This window comes from Scleropages formosus, chromosome 9, assembly GCF_900964775.1.
Source record: "Scleropages formosus chromosome 9, fSclFor1.1, whole genome shotgun sequence".
NCBI classification, from domain to species: domain Eukaryota; kingdom Metazoa; phylum Chordata; class Actinopteri; order Osteoglossiformes; family Osteoglossidae; genus Scleropages; species Scleropages formosus.
Window position 1 is genome coordinate 6,554,097 of NC_041814.1, and position 16,565 is coordinate 6,570,661.

Consider the following 16,565-nt stretch of genomic DNA (forward strand, 5'->3'; position numbering starts at 1 on the left):
TTAACTTGTGCTGACGATTGGCTTATTATACATAACTTTGTTATTATCGTAATTGCTCAGCTGGGAGAATCCTGCTGTAGGGTTTGCAGCTCAGCCTTTTTACATTTGAGCATCTCAAGTTACATGCTTTTTTTTTCAAGGTAATCTGACCTCTAAATAATCACGTATCTTGTATAGCTTTGTCTTCTCCTTGGCATTTATTGCTAACAATGCTGTGCTATTTCTACACTTTTTGTTTCCTTGTGACCATACAGTAAGATCGACGTTCCTTACTTTGTATGGTGCTGCAGCTGTTTGGTTTCATAGTCAACTTAATATGAGATTAAAGGATTGAAATAAATTAAGTGTTGGCAGGAACTCAAAATGTATACAAGAACATAATAAAACAAATCATGCATTTACTGAGTAGTAAAATGAATTAAATAATTGTGGAAAAATTAACCATGATCAGCGATGCGGAGTACTTTTTACAGTGAAAGTCTTTAATTTAGACAGATGAATAGAATCTCAAAAGGCTTTGCTATGCAGGAGGCCCAGAGTGTCTGCAGTTACTGTCTTTTTTTTGAGAATAGGATTGTGCAAGTATTTGTTCTCAGCAAATACTAGATTTTGAATTATTCTCTTAAATATTTTTAATATACAGTAGACATGATGGATATGGAAATTTGTCAGATGAGTAAGAAAAACAAACATACCAGCAATATCTGAAATGACCCAACCATGTTAGCAGCACAGTGTTTGAGGTCATTGGGGTGGCGTGTGTGACTTACAGTGTACTGACATCCATCTCTCTGCTAAAAGCATCTCTGCTGTGCTCAGTCTGTCCCTTTATTCAGAACTGCTGTCCTTGCAGGAAAATCAGAATGGCTTCCTTTATGATTTTTTTGAAGGGTGAGACAATTGAACCAAAGTGCGAGTGGCAAACGGTCCCATGGACTGCAGCCACTTGAAGCAGATTGTTTTATATTTACCAGTGAATAATAAAAAAGTTCTTATAAAACTGTACGGTCCAGTGTGCCGTATGCTTCGGTTGTTGCCGAGATGTTACGTGGACTATCATGTTTCAGGGTGCCTTTGAATAGACTCCAAGAGAGCAGTATCTGTGGCTGGTCCTCAGTCCAGTGTCGTTTTACGTTTGACCTTAGCGGGCAGCTGCATAACACACACAAAGGCACTTAGTCTGCATAGTTTCACAGTTTCATCTGAGTTAATGCATGGATTAGTGGGTGTGTATGAAAGTCAGTCCTGCTGACAGGTCCTGCAACCCATGGGATGTATCTCTACCTCGTTGTTGTGCAGTCAGTGAATAATGTTCCTGTGGTGAAAAAATGCTCAGCTTGTGCAGTATGAACACCGTGTAGTTCAGCAGAGGACCACGAGAGGGAGTAGCATTTCTGACTTACAGAATGGGCATAACAGAGGGACCAGGCAAGTTTAAAAAAAATTCTATTTTTATTAAAATCTGCAGAATATGATAAATGAATTAAACTTATTGACACAATATTTCCTTTTTGTCATCCTCCACAACGCAAAGAGCGCATACCTCTTTCAGATACACTGGTCAAGAAATTAACATTTTTGTCTCTTGTCAAGGGGGGAGTGCGGTAGCACAGCGGGCTTGGCTTGGTCCTGCTCTCCAGCGGGTCTGGGATTCGAGTCCCGCTTGGGGTGCCTTGTGATGGACTAGCGTCCCGTCCTGGGTACATCTCCTCCCACTCCAGCCATGTACCCTGTGTCATCGGGTTAGGCTCCGGCTTACCGTGACCCCACTTTGGACAAGTGGCTTCAAGCCAGCGTGTGTGTGTGCGTGCGTGTGTGTCTCTCTTCAACATATGAACAAGCTGGGTTTGTCTCGCTCCAGGAGGGACTGTAACACAATTCTTTTGGGCTGGACTGCTAAGATGCAGTGTCTAAATAAGTTACAAAGGATTAAGGCCGTTTTACGGAGGTAAGACAGTGCTCAGCCTTCACTGTATGTGAGACAGTGGAAAAGCTGCTTCTACTCAATACCAGCATCTGTGTAGGTAACATCTTGGGGAGACATAAGTGAGAGGGTTTAGCAAACCTTAGCATCCATCAAAAGTAACTTTTGCCCAAATACTCCAAAGATGCTGAACAAAAGAAGAACTGACAAGGATACAAGGATACACCTTGCCCGAGGGCTAGATTGCATGCAGGGCCCAGGAGACTTATTTTTGCCAGTGCAATTTGTGGCTTTTTCTTTTTATAGCTGGTTTTATGATCCAGCTGTAAAAGTTTGAGAATGGTCAGGCTCAGCCTTTCTGAACTTCAGTGCTGTCATTTGATATTTCCACTCCGTTCCTCCGAATGCAGTATTTATACTGTTTAAATATTGAAGTAGGCTTCAGGACTGAAGCTGCGCTGCTTCACTTTGGAGATACCGGTGTGTGAGGGTACACTGAAAATGAACATACTTGGGGTGGCTGCAAACAAACAATGAGTGCAAGAATATTGTTGAACATGGGCACCCCATAAATAGCTCATAAAAGAAACTTTACTCTCGCTAAGAAAGTGTTAAATACTTTGTGCTTTTGCCCCATTCACATCACCTCCCGCCACCCCACCCCCACATTCAAACTGTCACCCCCACCTTCCCATTATCTATTAAAGTAAACAACACACATTGTCATTATTTTGCTGCAGGGCGAACAAGTCTGAGCGATGCATGGAAGCGTGCCGATTCCATGTGTCAGGCCAAGCTAGTGTGGGCAAGCTGAGTGCAGAGACAGGGTGCAAGCGCGCGTCAGCCGGGAGCGTACCGGACAAGTCCAAACAGACCGAGACAGTATCGGGAACCGGAACCAGCTAGAGAGAGGAGCCGGAGAGAGATAGTTCTGCAAAACAACTTACGTCCCCTCATCGGGGGCCTCAGCAGTGCGGCTCCTGCTAGTGGGGACAGGCAACTTGACTCAGGGGCTCCGGGTAACTCTGCTCTCTGCTGGGACATTCTTGCGTCCTAATGCAGGATGTCCAGGAGAGGAGAAGAGATACGGACACGTTTGGATGACCGCACTTCAGGAAGGACCTTGTGAGATTATATTGCCCTGCTCACTTCTCATTCACTTCTTTACCTCTCATTTCCTTCTCATTTTTATAATACGTTTCTGTAGTAAATAAGAGGGGTTCACTTGCTTTGAAAAGGTGAAAATACCGAAAGAACTTTATTTGGTGGGATTAGCTACAGTATGCTACAGTATTTATTTGTTTAAAAATAGAAGCTGGAATATGGAATTTCCTGTTTTGGAATGAGTCAAATAAAAGCGTACGTGTCTCCATGTCGATCAGTGTGCAGTTAGGACTGGCAGAGGAGGATCTGCTGATGTATGCCGATAAATCTCAAGATTAACTTCACCCCAGCTCCCTGAGGAGTCCTAAACTGCATGGACTCTTCTCTCCAGGAACCAGCCAGAGTCCAACGAGGAACCAACTGGTCTCTCCACCCTGTAGCAAGGATCTTTCTGTTGGCCAGCACACAACATTAATTTAACTGCGGTTGGAAAGAAGTAGGCTGGGGACACAGGATTTGGGTGGAAGCAGCGCAGCGACACGTCTGACTATGCCACTCTCTTATGGAATGCCACTCCAGCGCTAGTGTCCGGCTCCTCTATTTTCCGCTCAAGCACTTGGCTTTCAACAAGGTGTCTGCTACACTGATAGGAACCTGTCTACCCATGGCTTTGGCCAAGACCACGAGGTGTTGACTGACACTGGGACTGAGCACCCCCGTTCCCCGCACCCCATCCCCCCTGGACAGCATGTGGGCTAGAGGCAGGGAGGTCGTACGGATCAAACTGGTGCATACTCCCATGTTGCTTCCAATGTTTTGTTTTTAGTGACAGCTGGGGTTGTAGACGTTAACTGCAAGTATGATGAATAAAGACGTGCGCTTCCCCAGGAAAACAACGCAGTTCAACTACAGCTCAGCACGGAGGCACTCTTGCATTGGGTATGTAGTCCATTTTTTTCTTTGGCATTTAGAGACATACTGCCTTGCTTGTTGCTACTCCTATGTAAAAACCACTCAGTTACAGTATGTGTCGTTAAATGAATTTCATTCATACAGCTGTTCCTTATCTTCACTCTGGTTCAGTGCTAAACATCCAGAGAAAATGTTATTGCCCACAGAAATAACAGGTGGCAATTTTTGAGCTAGTAAAGGTCCATGTGTTGTATGCTTCTTCAAACTGTGTTGCCTGGAGATTGCGAAACTTTGCACGCTGTGACAAGCTGCCTGCGATTATTATGTCTTTTCTCTGAGCCCAATGTTTTGACGGGTGTATTCAGATGATATTCTCATGCATCTTCCATGGCTTTCTCTGGCCATGAGACAAAACGACACGCGGTAGTCCAGGAACATCTCACTCTGTTCGTTCCTAAAGAGAAACCAAGGTTATTGATAACGATGGTAATTTTGTTAGTCAAATGTAAGTGTGCCTTACATATATGTGACTTTTGGAAGGCAATTTCCCCAAGGGCAGAGAAAGGGGAAATAAATGGCCCAGCCAGCCTCCCGATGCCCGAGATGGAGCAGGAAGGTTAGGACTGTGAGCAAATCCATCACGGGTAACTTCAGGGTAGCATTCTCTCCATAGGTGAAGTGGAGGAGAGAGGAAATGGGTCTCATTGGCTGCTGTGGGAGTGAGGAGGAATGAAGGAGGGATGCAGTAGTGTACGTAGCACAGGTGCAAGACTGGGAGATGTGCTTCCCTCTTGTGCAAGAAGCTTAATCTGTCCTCCACTGTACTTGTGTGTAACTCCACTGAGCACTATGCTCGTACTTTTGGTCCCCCAGTCACACCATGCTATGAAGTCTGGGCAGCCCTGAGTGATGAAGTGTCTTTGCACTGAATTAAGTGTGCATCCACTTGCGGTCGCTCGAGTGCTACTTCATTGCAAATTCTTCCCAAGTCAAGATGTTTGAGAAAGATTCTGATATAAGTCGTTTGACACAAAACCTCTTTTTACACGCTTTACCAAATAAGCTGACATGAATTCACACTGTGGGACATACCGGAAACGTGAGAGGAAGGCAGCATTTAATGCCATAATAGCGTCAAGCACAACATGGCTTGTACCTCATACGTTACGCCGTTTCCTCCAGTCGAGTTTGAGCAGTGTGCCTCCAGGCTTCGTCCGATCTCTTCCAGATGTGCTTATGTCATTCTTAACATCAAAGTGTGAGTCATCAAAGCAAAGCCTCCGCAAGTGGAAAGTACAGCTCTTTAGTCGCACACTAACTAATTATCTTCTCAAAATGCCCAGTACCCACCTTCCATCACAGCATAAAAACTGGACCGGGGGCTATTAAAATTAAATGTTTTGCCCAGCTGTGGTTTCATGGGGGTGAGCTATTCTGGTACTACAAGAATAAAGGATTGCTTTATAAAGCCCTCTGCTCAGTTTTTGTGTAGCTTAACTGAAATGGATTCAAAAACAATCATTTAAAACAATTAAGGGAATGAAAGTGGTAAATATTGTAATGTACCTGTATTTTTTTGAGTAGCGTAGCAGAAGTCTGACAGTATAGTAGAGAACAAATGTGTTGTTAAATGCACGTTGCTTTTCATACCATTAGATTACCTTAAGAATACTGAAATACATCCAGGCAAGAAAGGCAGTGACACAGCTAATGAACACTGGTTGCAGGTGTGGAATTTCAGTTTTAAACTCAAGTAGAGACTTGAATAAATACCCACCGATACAGTTTTAAGATGTTGAAATTAACTTTGATAAAAGGTGAACGAAATAATGCTACATGTTACATATAGCTAAACTCAAAAGGGTGTTATTTCAAGTGCAGCATCTGTTTTTTAGAGAACTTTTAAAAGCAGTACATTTTACTGTTATTCCAATTGTGATGTTGTGATGTTGTCCCTGCCAGCAGCATCTTAGAGACAAACTTTGGAACATGGAAGATGACATTGTCTGAATTTCAGAACAGACCAAACTAAGAAGTTATTTTTTGTATAATAGAAGTTTTGAAAAAAAGTGTCGGAATTACTCTAAAAGATTGTACGTAAATAATGTCTCATTGTGTGATCTAGGGTTAGGGTTAATTATAACAATATTAGTAGCCTGAAATGTGACCCTTGGTACTTATTTCTTTTAACTTCACCCAGAATCACATGATAAGTCAAAATTTGGTTGAATTTGAGCCCAAACCATAGTCCCAAAAATGTTTATGTTTTCTTTCAGCTTCTTCCCACAGTGATTCTCATATTTATGGTGCACTCTGGGGACTCCTCTCTCTTTCTCTGTAGCTGACTGCTTGGTGTTTTATAACTTCAGCACAAGTCCACAATAATGAGGAAATCTGCCCCTTTCGACATTCACTAGATCATGATAATTTAACAGGTCTCAGGGAGAGCTGTGTAGTGTAGTGGTTGAACCTAGATGTTGCAGGTTTGAATCACCCCTGTGGCTGTGGTACCCTTGTGCAATGAACTTGCCCTGAATTGTTCTAGTAAAATTACCCAGCTCTGTGAATTTGCAAAGTAGCTTAATTTTGTAAATTGCTTTGGAGAAAAGCATCAGCTAGATTTATAAATGTATGTGTGGCCTTACACCGTGGGTGTAACATTTTGCAGGAGCTGAACAACATAGCTAAAGAAACCAGATCCTGGACATCTGTCAATGACAGTGCACTGAGGAGGGAAAAAAAAAAACAAAAACAGGAATGGCAGTTGAGGTAACGATGGTGGAGTGACAATGTCCCAAAATAAACAGTCCCCGATGTGGAGGCCGGAGCTGTGTTTTGCGTCGATGCGTCGCTCTTAGTTTTCAGCATGACTGAATTTTCCAATCACTCACAGCCCATCGCTTTTGACAAATCCATTCAATAGGAGGACTCAGGCTGTTTCAGCCCTGTCCTTGCTTCTGTTCTGCTCTACAACTGTCGTTTTTATAGTTCGCATTGTCATTCTTTGTTTATTTGAGTGCCTTTGTACAAAATTGTCCTATAGTAACTGACACCTTCTGGCTAAATATTATTGCCAATTCCTGTGCAGTTACTCACTAGGCTTACAGTCATGGGCTCATGCTGCGCAACACATGGGTGGTAGGAGGCATAAATATGTATTTATAATACTACACTGGAAGAAATATGATGTGCAGAAGAAAGTATATTCCCCCAAACCTGGGAGAGATTCAGCCCTTCTCCTTCTGGTCTTTATCTTCCAGGACTGTTTGGATGTCTTGTTTTGTCATAAATGATTTCCCACAGATGGTTGTATAAGAGACAGAGTAGTAGGGTGACAAAACAAGGGATGACAAATTTAATTTTGTGCCTCATAAATATAAACCAGTAAAAAAAAAAATTGTATTTTTGAACATTTTATGGTATCATACATATAAGCTGCCTCACTTTGGCTCAATAGGCCTTTCTCAATTAAGAGGTATGACTGCAGCATCACAGATTTCCACAAGGGGGTGCCATGCCCTAGCTATAGATTTGTGTTGGGTGGGGGGGGGCTGTTATCAGACAGAATAACACACTCATATCTGATGTATACATACACAGCACATCTATTGGCATGTAAATCAGGACACATATTAATCCTTTCTGTACACGGTAAGGTGCATCAGGTGCTCACCAGCTGAAATCGCTCCTCTTTTCCATGTGCGAGTTCGAACAATTCAAGTGTCTGTGATCCACGAGTGCCAGGTTCTTTGGTCAATACGTTAGTCACTAGCTGGTAGGCGTTGGCAGAATGGTCACTCCAAGGCGCACGATGGGGTGGTTCCACTTGGACTGCAACATCATGTGCTCCAAAGACAGCGGCGACCCGCAGGGAGGGAAGGGAGGTTTCTCAGTCCATTCAAACTTAACAGGACTTGCCTGCCAACATCACTGTTAGTCAGGAGGACTGGCACAGAGTTTCATCAGTCTCATTCCCACCATGTTTCCTTAAGATCTGAACACATAATCCCGGTATGTTAAAGTACGTTTTTGTTTATTCCAAATACATAATTCCGGGTTAATTACTGACTTAGACACTTAGTTGTAGAGCAAGTCTTTCCAGCGGCACTGTCCTGTCCATTTTAGACAAGTCAGTGTGTTTCCTGGCCACTTTCTGGTGTTCTGTCAAACACAGGATCTTTATGAAGCAATGATGTTAAAATGTCTGAAATTTTATAGAAACTCAATAAAATTGCTCTAAGTGTTCAGCTGGACTACTGACAACCTTTTACTGTTGAACTTGTTTTGGAAACGTGTATTTTTAGCAGCAATCGGTCTTTGGATGAAAGTCCTGTTATTAAATTTAGTTGAGTTTCTTAGTATTGCTCCATTTGAGTGTAGCAACGTCCTACAATTTCAGCTTCTTCACAATCTTTCTTACGTCTTATACTGGACAGAGAGGAACAAACCAGGCTTTAGCATGGGATTCGTCAACAGATTGGGAGTCCTCTGCAGCTCTGTGGTATAAACACTGCTCCTGGAATTGCATTATACTGCAGTAATATAGAAAGTCTTGGGTAATGTTGTAGTTCCAGAAGACATAGGGGCTTCCAAATGCATCTGGTATGAAATTGAGCTGGATTTTTCATAGTTCAGCTCCATGTGTTTAACATTCACATTTATTTGTTTAGCAGATGCTTTTGTCCAAGGTGACTTCCAATGAGCTCTGTGTAGTGTTATCAGCCCACACACCTTATTGACCAAGGTGACTTACACTGCTAGATACACTACTTACAATGGGTCACTCATCCATATATCAGTGCAACACACACACACTCTCTCTCTGTCACTCACACACTATGGGTGAACCTGAACAGCATGTTTTTGGACTGTGGGAGGAAACCCACACAGACATGGGGAGAACATGCAAACTCCACACAGACTGAGCAGGGATCGAACCCACGTTCTCTTGCACAACCCAGGCACTGGGAAACTGCAGCTATACTCACTGCATCACCATTCTGCCATTTACATTTACATTTATTCATTTAGCAGACGCTTTTCTCCAAAGCGACGTACATCTCAACAAAAATACAGTTTGTGCATTACATTAGAAGAAAGCGACATAGTTACAGACGTGATTTTTTAGTAAACCTAGTTTGTTTCTTTCCACTTGACGCACCAATGTCCATCGCTATAGTAGATGCATAAAACGCAGGATAGATGATCCAGCATCCTGATAACCTCCTACCAAATTTTTTTTTTTAGTTTTTATTAATAAGGTACACAAACATTCACATACAATGCTGGAGTAGGGGCTGTGTAGAGGCTTATCTGGGGAAGATCATGACGTTATGGTGCATGAACATTTACACCATACATGAGCTTGGGCAAAGTGAGTCCGGAAAAGGTGAGTTTTCAGACCCTTCTTGAATGTAGACAGAGTTTCTGCAGTTCTGGAATTTAACTGTGTGAAGCTCTTTCTCCACTGGATGTCCTCAAAAATATAAGCCATATTTTATGTTTTAATTCTCAAGATTAACAGCAATTTCTTATGCAACAGAAAAGATTCCATGACAAATTAGCTGACTATATAAGGAGCACTGGATGCAGAGTGAGGCTCAACTTAGCTGGCTGCCGGCAAAGCTGAGAGCTAGGCCAGCAAAGAGCAGTCACACTACTTTTTCTAAGAATTCATTTTTAACAACTGAAAATGATATAATGTAAGCAGTGCATTCTTAATAATCACATTGTGACGTGGACCTCACCACCCTCATCTTTATTCTGTCAGTAGATAATTTTTTCTCTGAGTAAATAAATCTTTCGCTCACTCTATTAGGCATTAATAGCTAGTTAGCAGTAATCAGTGATAGGTTTTATAATATTTGTCTTTTTCAATTATTTCATTAATAAGCCAATTAGACCCTGATAAAAATAACAGATAGGTCACATTGCTGGGTAATAAAAGAAGTTAATGTATACCTTCCTACTATACAGTTGGTCCATTACGTTTGGGCTTAATTGGGACTGAGGGTTGGTTTGTTACTCAAAAAGTTTGTAAATTAAATATAATGTGGAGTATGCGACTGTGTTTGGAGCTCCTGGTTCAGTGTGCAACGGCAAAAATTGTGATATTGGAATATGTGACTGTACTTCAACAATCACATGTCTGTCTGTATCTCTGTTTGTTGGTATAATGCATAGATTACGCTGGCTTAGATGTCACTTTGGAGAAAAGTATCTGATTAATGAATAAATATAATGTGAATTTCAGGCACCCAGACAGTTTCATGAGAGGATTGAAACTACAGAGCTTTTTGGATGGGAACAGAGCGGTTCATTGGACTGACTATTCCCCTCCAAGCCCTTTCCTCACTTGAAATGGGGTGGCTCATGCACATATGGGAATTTTGAGTCCCCTAGCAGATGTATTTATGACATGTTGTAAACAAGAACGCTCAATGAAGAATCATGCCCAGAGTTACACTGGAGTGATTTTGTGAGGCTTTGGCATCGCATTTTTTCCACATACATCACGTGAAAGTCACTAATACCTGAAACAAGCCTAGCAATAAGAAATAGAAGTGTAATCACAAGAGTGAAAAACAGATTTTAAAAACACTTTGTTGTATTTTATTTACTTTAAATGCAGACAACAGCTATTCATCAGCTCTGAGCTGGAAGTATTACGTGACGGTGGAGGGACGGAGAAGCGGCACTTCGCTGACTGCTCTAAACTGATGTAGATGTAGAAGCCATAGGATCATCTAAAGCTTGTTCACCAACTGTTTGCTTCTCCACTCTGTTAAAAAGTCCAAGGCAGCACTTACTGTCTGCAATTAGTGTCAGGCAGCACATTGGGCGAAGCTTTCTTCCGTTTAGCTCTTTATCTCCGAACTCAGAAATACGAATTCCGGCACAACTGTTTTCCTACCTTTATCTGTGTTTTATCTGTTTTCCCAATTTGATTACTTTTATTCTATTTGTCTGCGGTATATTATACTCCCACTTTCTATGAAATTAATCTCATCTGCTTACATATTTAAGAACAGAAGGGAAGCTTCTATCAGATCAAAGCTAAACTTAGCAAAAAATTATCTTTTTTTTCTATGGCTTAGTATAAAATTTACAATTGCTAACTATTAATAGTCTTGCAAAGTTATTTTATCTTACTGCTGCCTGTTACCCAGCTGTACTTTACATTTATTCATTTAGCTGACGCTCCAAAATCAACTTACAATGTTGGTCTACCTACAATTATTTAGCTCCTTATACAGCTGGGTAATTTTACTGGAGCAAATTAGGGTAAGTACCTTGTTCAAGGGTACTACAGATGGAGGTGGAATTCAAACCTGACCTTTGGGTCAAAAGGCATCAGCTCTAACCACTACGCTACCAGCTCCCCAATATACTAGTTTAGGTAGTGTACTGTGTCTTTTAAGTTTTATTTCCTCCAACTCAACACAAGACGTCCCTCAAACATATTTTAACAGGTGTGGTAAACAATGGCAGAACTGCTAAAAACATGTGTAAAATATGGATGAATGTTTCACATGCAGTTGTGGTGTTACAGATTTCACAGAATTCAGTTTGAGAGCAAAAAATGTGCTAGTTGTTGACCTATCGAGTTTAATATCCAGTCAACAGCTAGGAAGAACTTTGGTGAGAAGTTTCAAGGTCACCATATTGAATTGAGTGGGTTTGGGTTTGTCCTGACACTGAATGTCAAAAAAAGAGAGCAAAACTGCCAAAAGCCCAACAGGAGTTAGGAAATAAGACAACTGACACTAGACAAAGTTATTAAACAGAGGAGTGAATGGTTCTGCTGACAACTACAATTTGTGTAGTACATACCTTTGCTCAAGCCTGTGCTCTTGGATGTGAAGACGCACTGGCTTGGCGGCTCTCTTGCTTCCTGACTGTCAAAATTTGCCAACTGATATGGCTCAGCTGTCAAGTCAACTGAACATATGCAACTACATGCGGGGAAACTTCAGCACACTTAAGACATCTGTAATGTAGCGTTTGAATTTCTATGAGGCGGTTCAGCAAATGTTTCCCGAAGTGTTTGTGTCTAGGACTCACCTGCAAGCTGAGCTCTACGGTAGATGGTGTGGCTGCAGTGTGGAGAGTCATCGGAAACACTAAACATAGTGTGCTGTCCATGGGAAGATGGCACCTGGACTGAGTTAAACCTGTGTGGGGAAAAACGAAACAAGCGTACTGTTTGGTGTGTGTGTGTGTGTGTGTGTGTGTGCAAGAGTTTCTTATACTTTCCTTCATTTTATTCAGCATCCAGGTTTCAGCTCTCATTGCTTTAAACGGGAGTATTGGAACTGACTGTTTCACTTGAACTCACAGAGCACTGTGAAGTCAAAAGGAGTATAAAGTCTCATTCTAGATTGCCGGTAGCACATGCTCATCTCATATAGGTGCCTGGACTAGGTAGTGTAGAACTGGTGACAAGACCGCTGCTTAGAGCGAATTTCTTCACAGTAATTTAACCTCTGAACTTTGGTGTACAGAGGCGGCAGGTTCTAAACATCTACTTTATATAAACTCAGATGTGTGGGGGACAGTCTTTCCTGTGATTTGTACAAACCGGTTTCCAGGAAACACTCCTAATCACACCCCCTTCAGCGGTTCCTACGTCACAGGCCCTGTGAAAATAATTCCCTCTTCCCCTGTCTCCACCAGACCCTCTGGCACATGTGGAAGGGATCTGCTCTCACGTTGACTAAATATTTATAAAGGCCTCCTGATTTCATCAGAACGCGTCTTAGCTCATGACTGTATAGTTAGTCTGCTACTCTTTATTATTTTTTATCTCTCAATCCATACCCATGGTTTGAAGATGCTGATATATTCCACATATTTAGTTCATAGCTTTGTTTTACATGTAGGAAACTGATATTCTTTAGGGCAGCATCACAGGCGCGCCATCTCGGCTACTCATTTTTGTTAACAATCGCTTTTGTACATGTGCCATTTTTCTTATTGATTCTTCCTCAATGTCTATACAGCTTGATTACTTTAAAACAGAGTGGTATGAATTGAGGAGGCACAGTGCTGCAGCAGGTTTGGCCTGTGCCTGCTCCGTGGTGGGTCTGGGGTTTGAGTCCTGGGGTGCCTTGCAACAGACTGGTGTCCCATCCTGGGTGTGTCCCCTCCCCCTCCAGCCCTACGCCCTGTGTTGCCGGGTTAGGCTCTGGTTCACCGCGACCCCGCTTGGGATAAATGGCTTCAGTCAGTGTGTGTGTATGTGTGTGTGTGTGTGTGTGTGTGTGGTATGAATTGGATGTGAACCATGTCAAAAGAGGTATGAAAGGAGACTGGTATCATTTCTTCCTAAGAGCAATCAACCATGAATGGCTCTTGGAAATGTGACAAACCTCATTTGTTTAACGTGTGAAGCACAACATTTCTCATTGCTTAGGGAAGGTCTGTATTTGGCAGGACACGTGAAAACTTGAAAAAGAATATTAATCTCAAGTACAACGTATGCTTTTAAATGTTTCCCTTCAAGGGATTTAACTGAAACTGTCCCTCACGTGGTCGTAATTACACAGTGTGTGCTTGGGCGTGTGTGTGTGTGTGTGTGTGTGTGTGTGTGTGTGTGTGTGTGTGTGTGTGTGTGTGTGTGTGCACTGCAGGATTGCCGTAAAGAGTTAATTGCAGCGACGCTGTGGGAGGGCTGCAGTCACGCTGCCTCTGACGCCGCCCCCTTTCTGAGTTTTGACCTCACAGTCCAACTGGCACTTGCTTACACACGCACACACAGAGCGCTTGGCCAGTGTGTCTGGGAGCACAGCGGAGAGGCTCCTCTCTTACTGTACATGACTTCAGCTGTCAGAAGGAGTTGGGGTCAGGTGGGGGGCTAAGCTCTTGAGAGGTGGAGAGGAAGGCGAGTAAGTGAAAGAGCGCACAGGAGCGAGTGTGCGTGTGTGTGTGTGCGTGTGTGTGTGTGTGTGTGTGTGAGAGAGAGAAAAAGAAAACTGCAGAAAAAAACGAAACCATGAATAACTGCAAAAAGACCATGAGAGCCGGTCACTTTGGAATGGAGAGATGGAAACCCAGATAGTGTGCCTGTTCCACTCATTCTCTTTCTCCAGGAGAAATTGTGACACATTTCTTTTCAGCTGTTAGCGTTAAATTTTCGACTTCAGCTTGTGAGCTCACAGAGCATGATTTGGATGAGAAGCACCCCATGGAAAAACTTTAGCATCAGAGCCGGTTGAAGACATATCATTTTGACGAAAAGTGTCACTGTTTGAGAAGAAAAGCGGGTTTGCAAGAGGAGAAATTTAGAGAAGAGTGACAAACCACAAATAAGAAGACGCCTTACCAGAGCATGATAAATTGATAAAACTATCACTAAAGTTGTACATTTTAATTTCGTATTTTCTGGGGTCAGTTTTTTTTTTTTTTTTGCCTGTTTTCTTTTGTCTTTCAAACATAATTTTTGTTTGGAGCAGCGATGGGAACGGGGCTGAGCTTCAGGAAACCAGGGTCATGTAAAAGGAAGAGGACCGACGCACGTTAGTGTCCCCACGGCCGATCAAGAAGAAAGGAAGGAGACAAGGGAGCGCGACGGGACGGCGGGAGGAAGGAACGGCCAAAACATGAGTTTGCCAACAAACTGTATGTTTTTTCCCCCTGCTGACCGGGCTTTCAAGGTGCGGCATGGAAATATCTGCGGCTCGCCTTATGCTGTCAACCGGCCCATCGACATCATCCAAAAGCGCAGGCGGTAATATATACTTTCTGTATTAATATACCCATTCATGGAAAGTCCAGTTAGCAGTATGTACTTTTTTACTTCGTTTTTTGTACTCTGTCTTGAGTTGGAATGCCCATTCATAGAGGAATTGGAGAGGTTCTCAATTCAGCACCGCTCGTGGTTTCTTGGGGGCACCTCAGAACTACTCTGAGCTCTGTACACTCCTGCTCTTGGTGTGTTTTGCCATCCTAGGTGGCTAAGTGTGTGGCTTCAGGCAACTGTACATCAAGAATCCAGTAGAGGTGAAATGTTGATGTCTTCCTCAGAATTCAGTTAATAGCAAACTCAATGCTTTGCTGCACAGGTGAAGTTCACCTTGTCCACTTTCACTATAAGCTTTTTTGTAGAACTCTTTCCAGTCTACGTCCTTCAGGTTGCAATGCATAGTCAACTCACAATGCCAACAATAAACTCAAAACAGATGACAATAGATGGAAGGGGACGTTACACTTTGTCCCAAGAGGACACTTGCAAGAGTAGATCAGATGCAGTTCAAAGGAACTACATTAGATATTGTAATAAAAACAAAATTGCTGTACAAGAGCAATTGTTCTTCTGGCTAAAATATAGGATGTCTCCATATCAAAAGAATGGAAACATAACATTTTTTTGTATTTATTTTGTGCACTCCACAAACTCGTGTAAGAGAACACATTCTGTCCTGTTCTCCTCAGTTATAGCTGCTTTGTCTTTTTCCCCAACAGCCCCATACCCAGCTTACTCTCAACATCTCTGCTACTTTAAACATGAGCGAAGAAAACACGCAAGTATTGGAACATGGTCATTATGTGAGGACATTCTGCAGGGCACACTAATAAAATAAAATTCTAACAGAGAGATGATGCAGCAGCTTCATGAAGGACAGGAAATCATGCTCCGGTGTGATACTGTAGCCAGGGAGTCCAAACAGAGAGCAGCGAGGCACCCTCCTCCCAGCTGGGAGCATGCTTCCCTGAGCTACGCCTTCCACTGCGCACAGCTGCCTAGGGTGTCATTTATGTGCTCTATATACCAGATGACATCATTAAACTTGTGTCACTGATATTATCATCTGCTTATTAAATTATGAAAGGAGGCTTGCTGCTTCTGCGGTTGAAAGAATTCAACAGTAGATTTTGCTTAGGAAACAACTATCAGTACGTCTGTAACTGACCACTGGGCAGAAAAGCAGCTGCCATTAGACTGTTTTTCAATTGGTTTATCTGAAATAGTGATGAAGTATTACAGTTCTGTTCATTTTTTTAAACAATATGCCTGTTGTGCCTTTCTTCTGAACTTTGCTGATTTAAATGTGGATTTTTTTCAGAATTTTTAATTATTTTGCTCTTTATTTCATCAAAGGCTTTTAAAATAGAGTTTTAAAGAGGCACTAGGTAAACAGGATTTCATTAGCCAGCATGGAAGCGGTGAGCAAATTAGTCAGGTTAATAATGTCTCTAAGGGACTCAAACTGTGGTCTTCTGGGGCAGAACAGGGAGTTTCATGGTCTTATGGTTTCATGGTTTCATGATCAATCTGATCTTTTCGGATCCTTGACAGTGCTGGAGTTTAAAATCTCAGCAAGGAGAAAAAATAAATCATTCAAGTTCCAAAGGAGCCGTTCTGAACAGATTTGACACAATATTTAGTACAGATCACTAAAACTGTGAGCGTACACTCAGCAACTTGCCATGCTTCTCTGTCTTAGACACGTCATTTGTCTCCGGTTGTTTGTCCTTTGTTGATGCTACAGAAAAGGGGTTGGAAGACAGCCATACATGGTAATCTACTGTTCAATAAAACAACACCTCGAAACACAGGGTTTTAATGATCAGGGGTGGGGGCAGTATGAACACAGTTATGGATATTAATGATGATATGTTCCAC

The 16,565-nt window shown here is 42.3% G+C and overlaps 1 protein-coding gene across 6 annotated transcripts in view; it reads left to right on the forward strand.

The window, feature by feature from the left end:
• Positions 1 to 16,565, forward strand: part of pde4cb (phosphodiesterase 4C, cAMP-specific b) — an 88,637-nt gene that overhangs the window by 32,253 nt on the left and 39,819 nt on the right. The window contains exons 1-2 of one of the 6 annotated variants that reach the window (XM_018745900.1): positions 2,883 to 3,049; positions 3,307 to 3,967. The exons of 2 other annotated variants lie outside the window; for them this stretch is intronic. In XM_018745900.1, coding sequence (XP_018601416.1) covers positions 3,888 to 3,967 — 80 coding nt within the window. In that variant the 5' untranslated portion in view covers positions 2,883 to 3,049; positions 3,307 to 3,887. Of the gene's footprint in view, positions 1 to 2,882; positions 3,050 to 3,247; positions 3,968 to 13,701; positions 14,670 to 16,565 lie in introns of those variants that run through there. 3 more of the 6 variants (XM_018745898.1, XM_018745899.1, XM_018745901.2) reach the window with 3 other exon arrangements.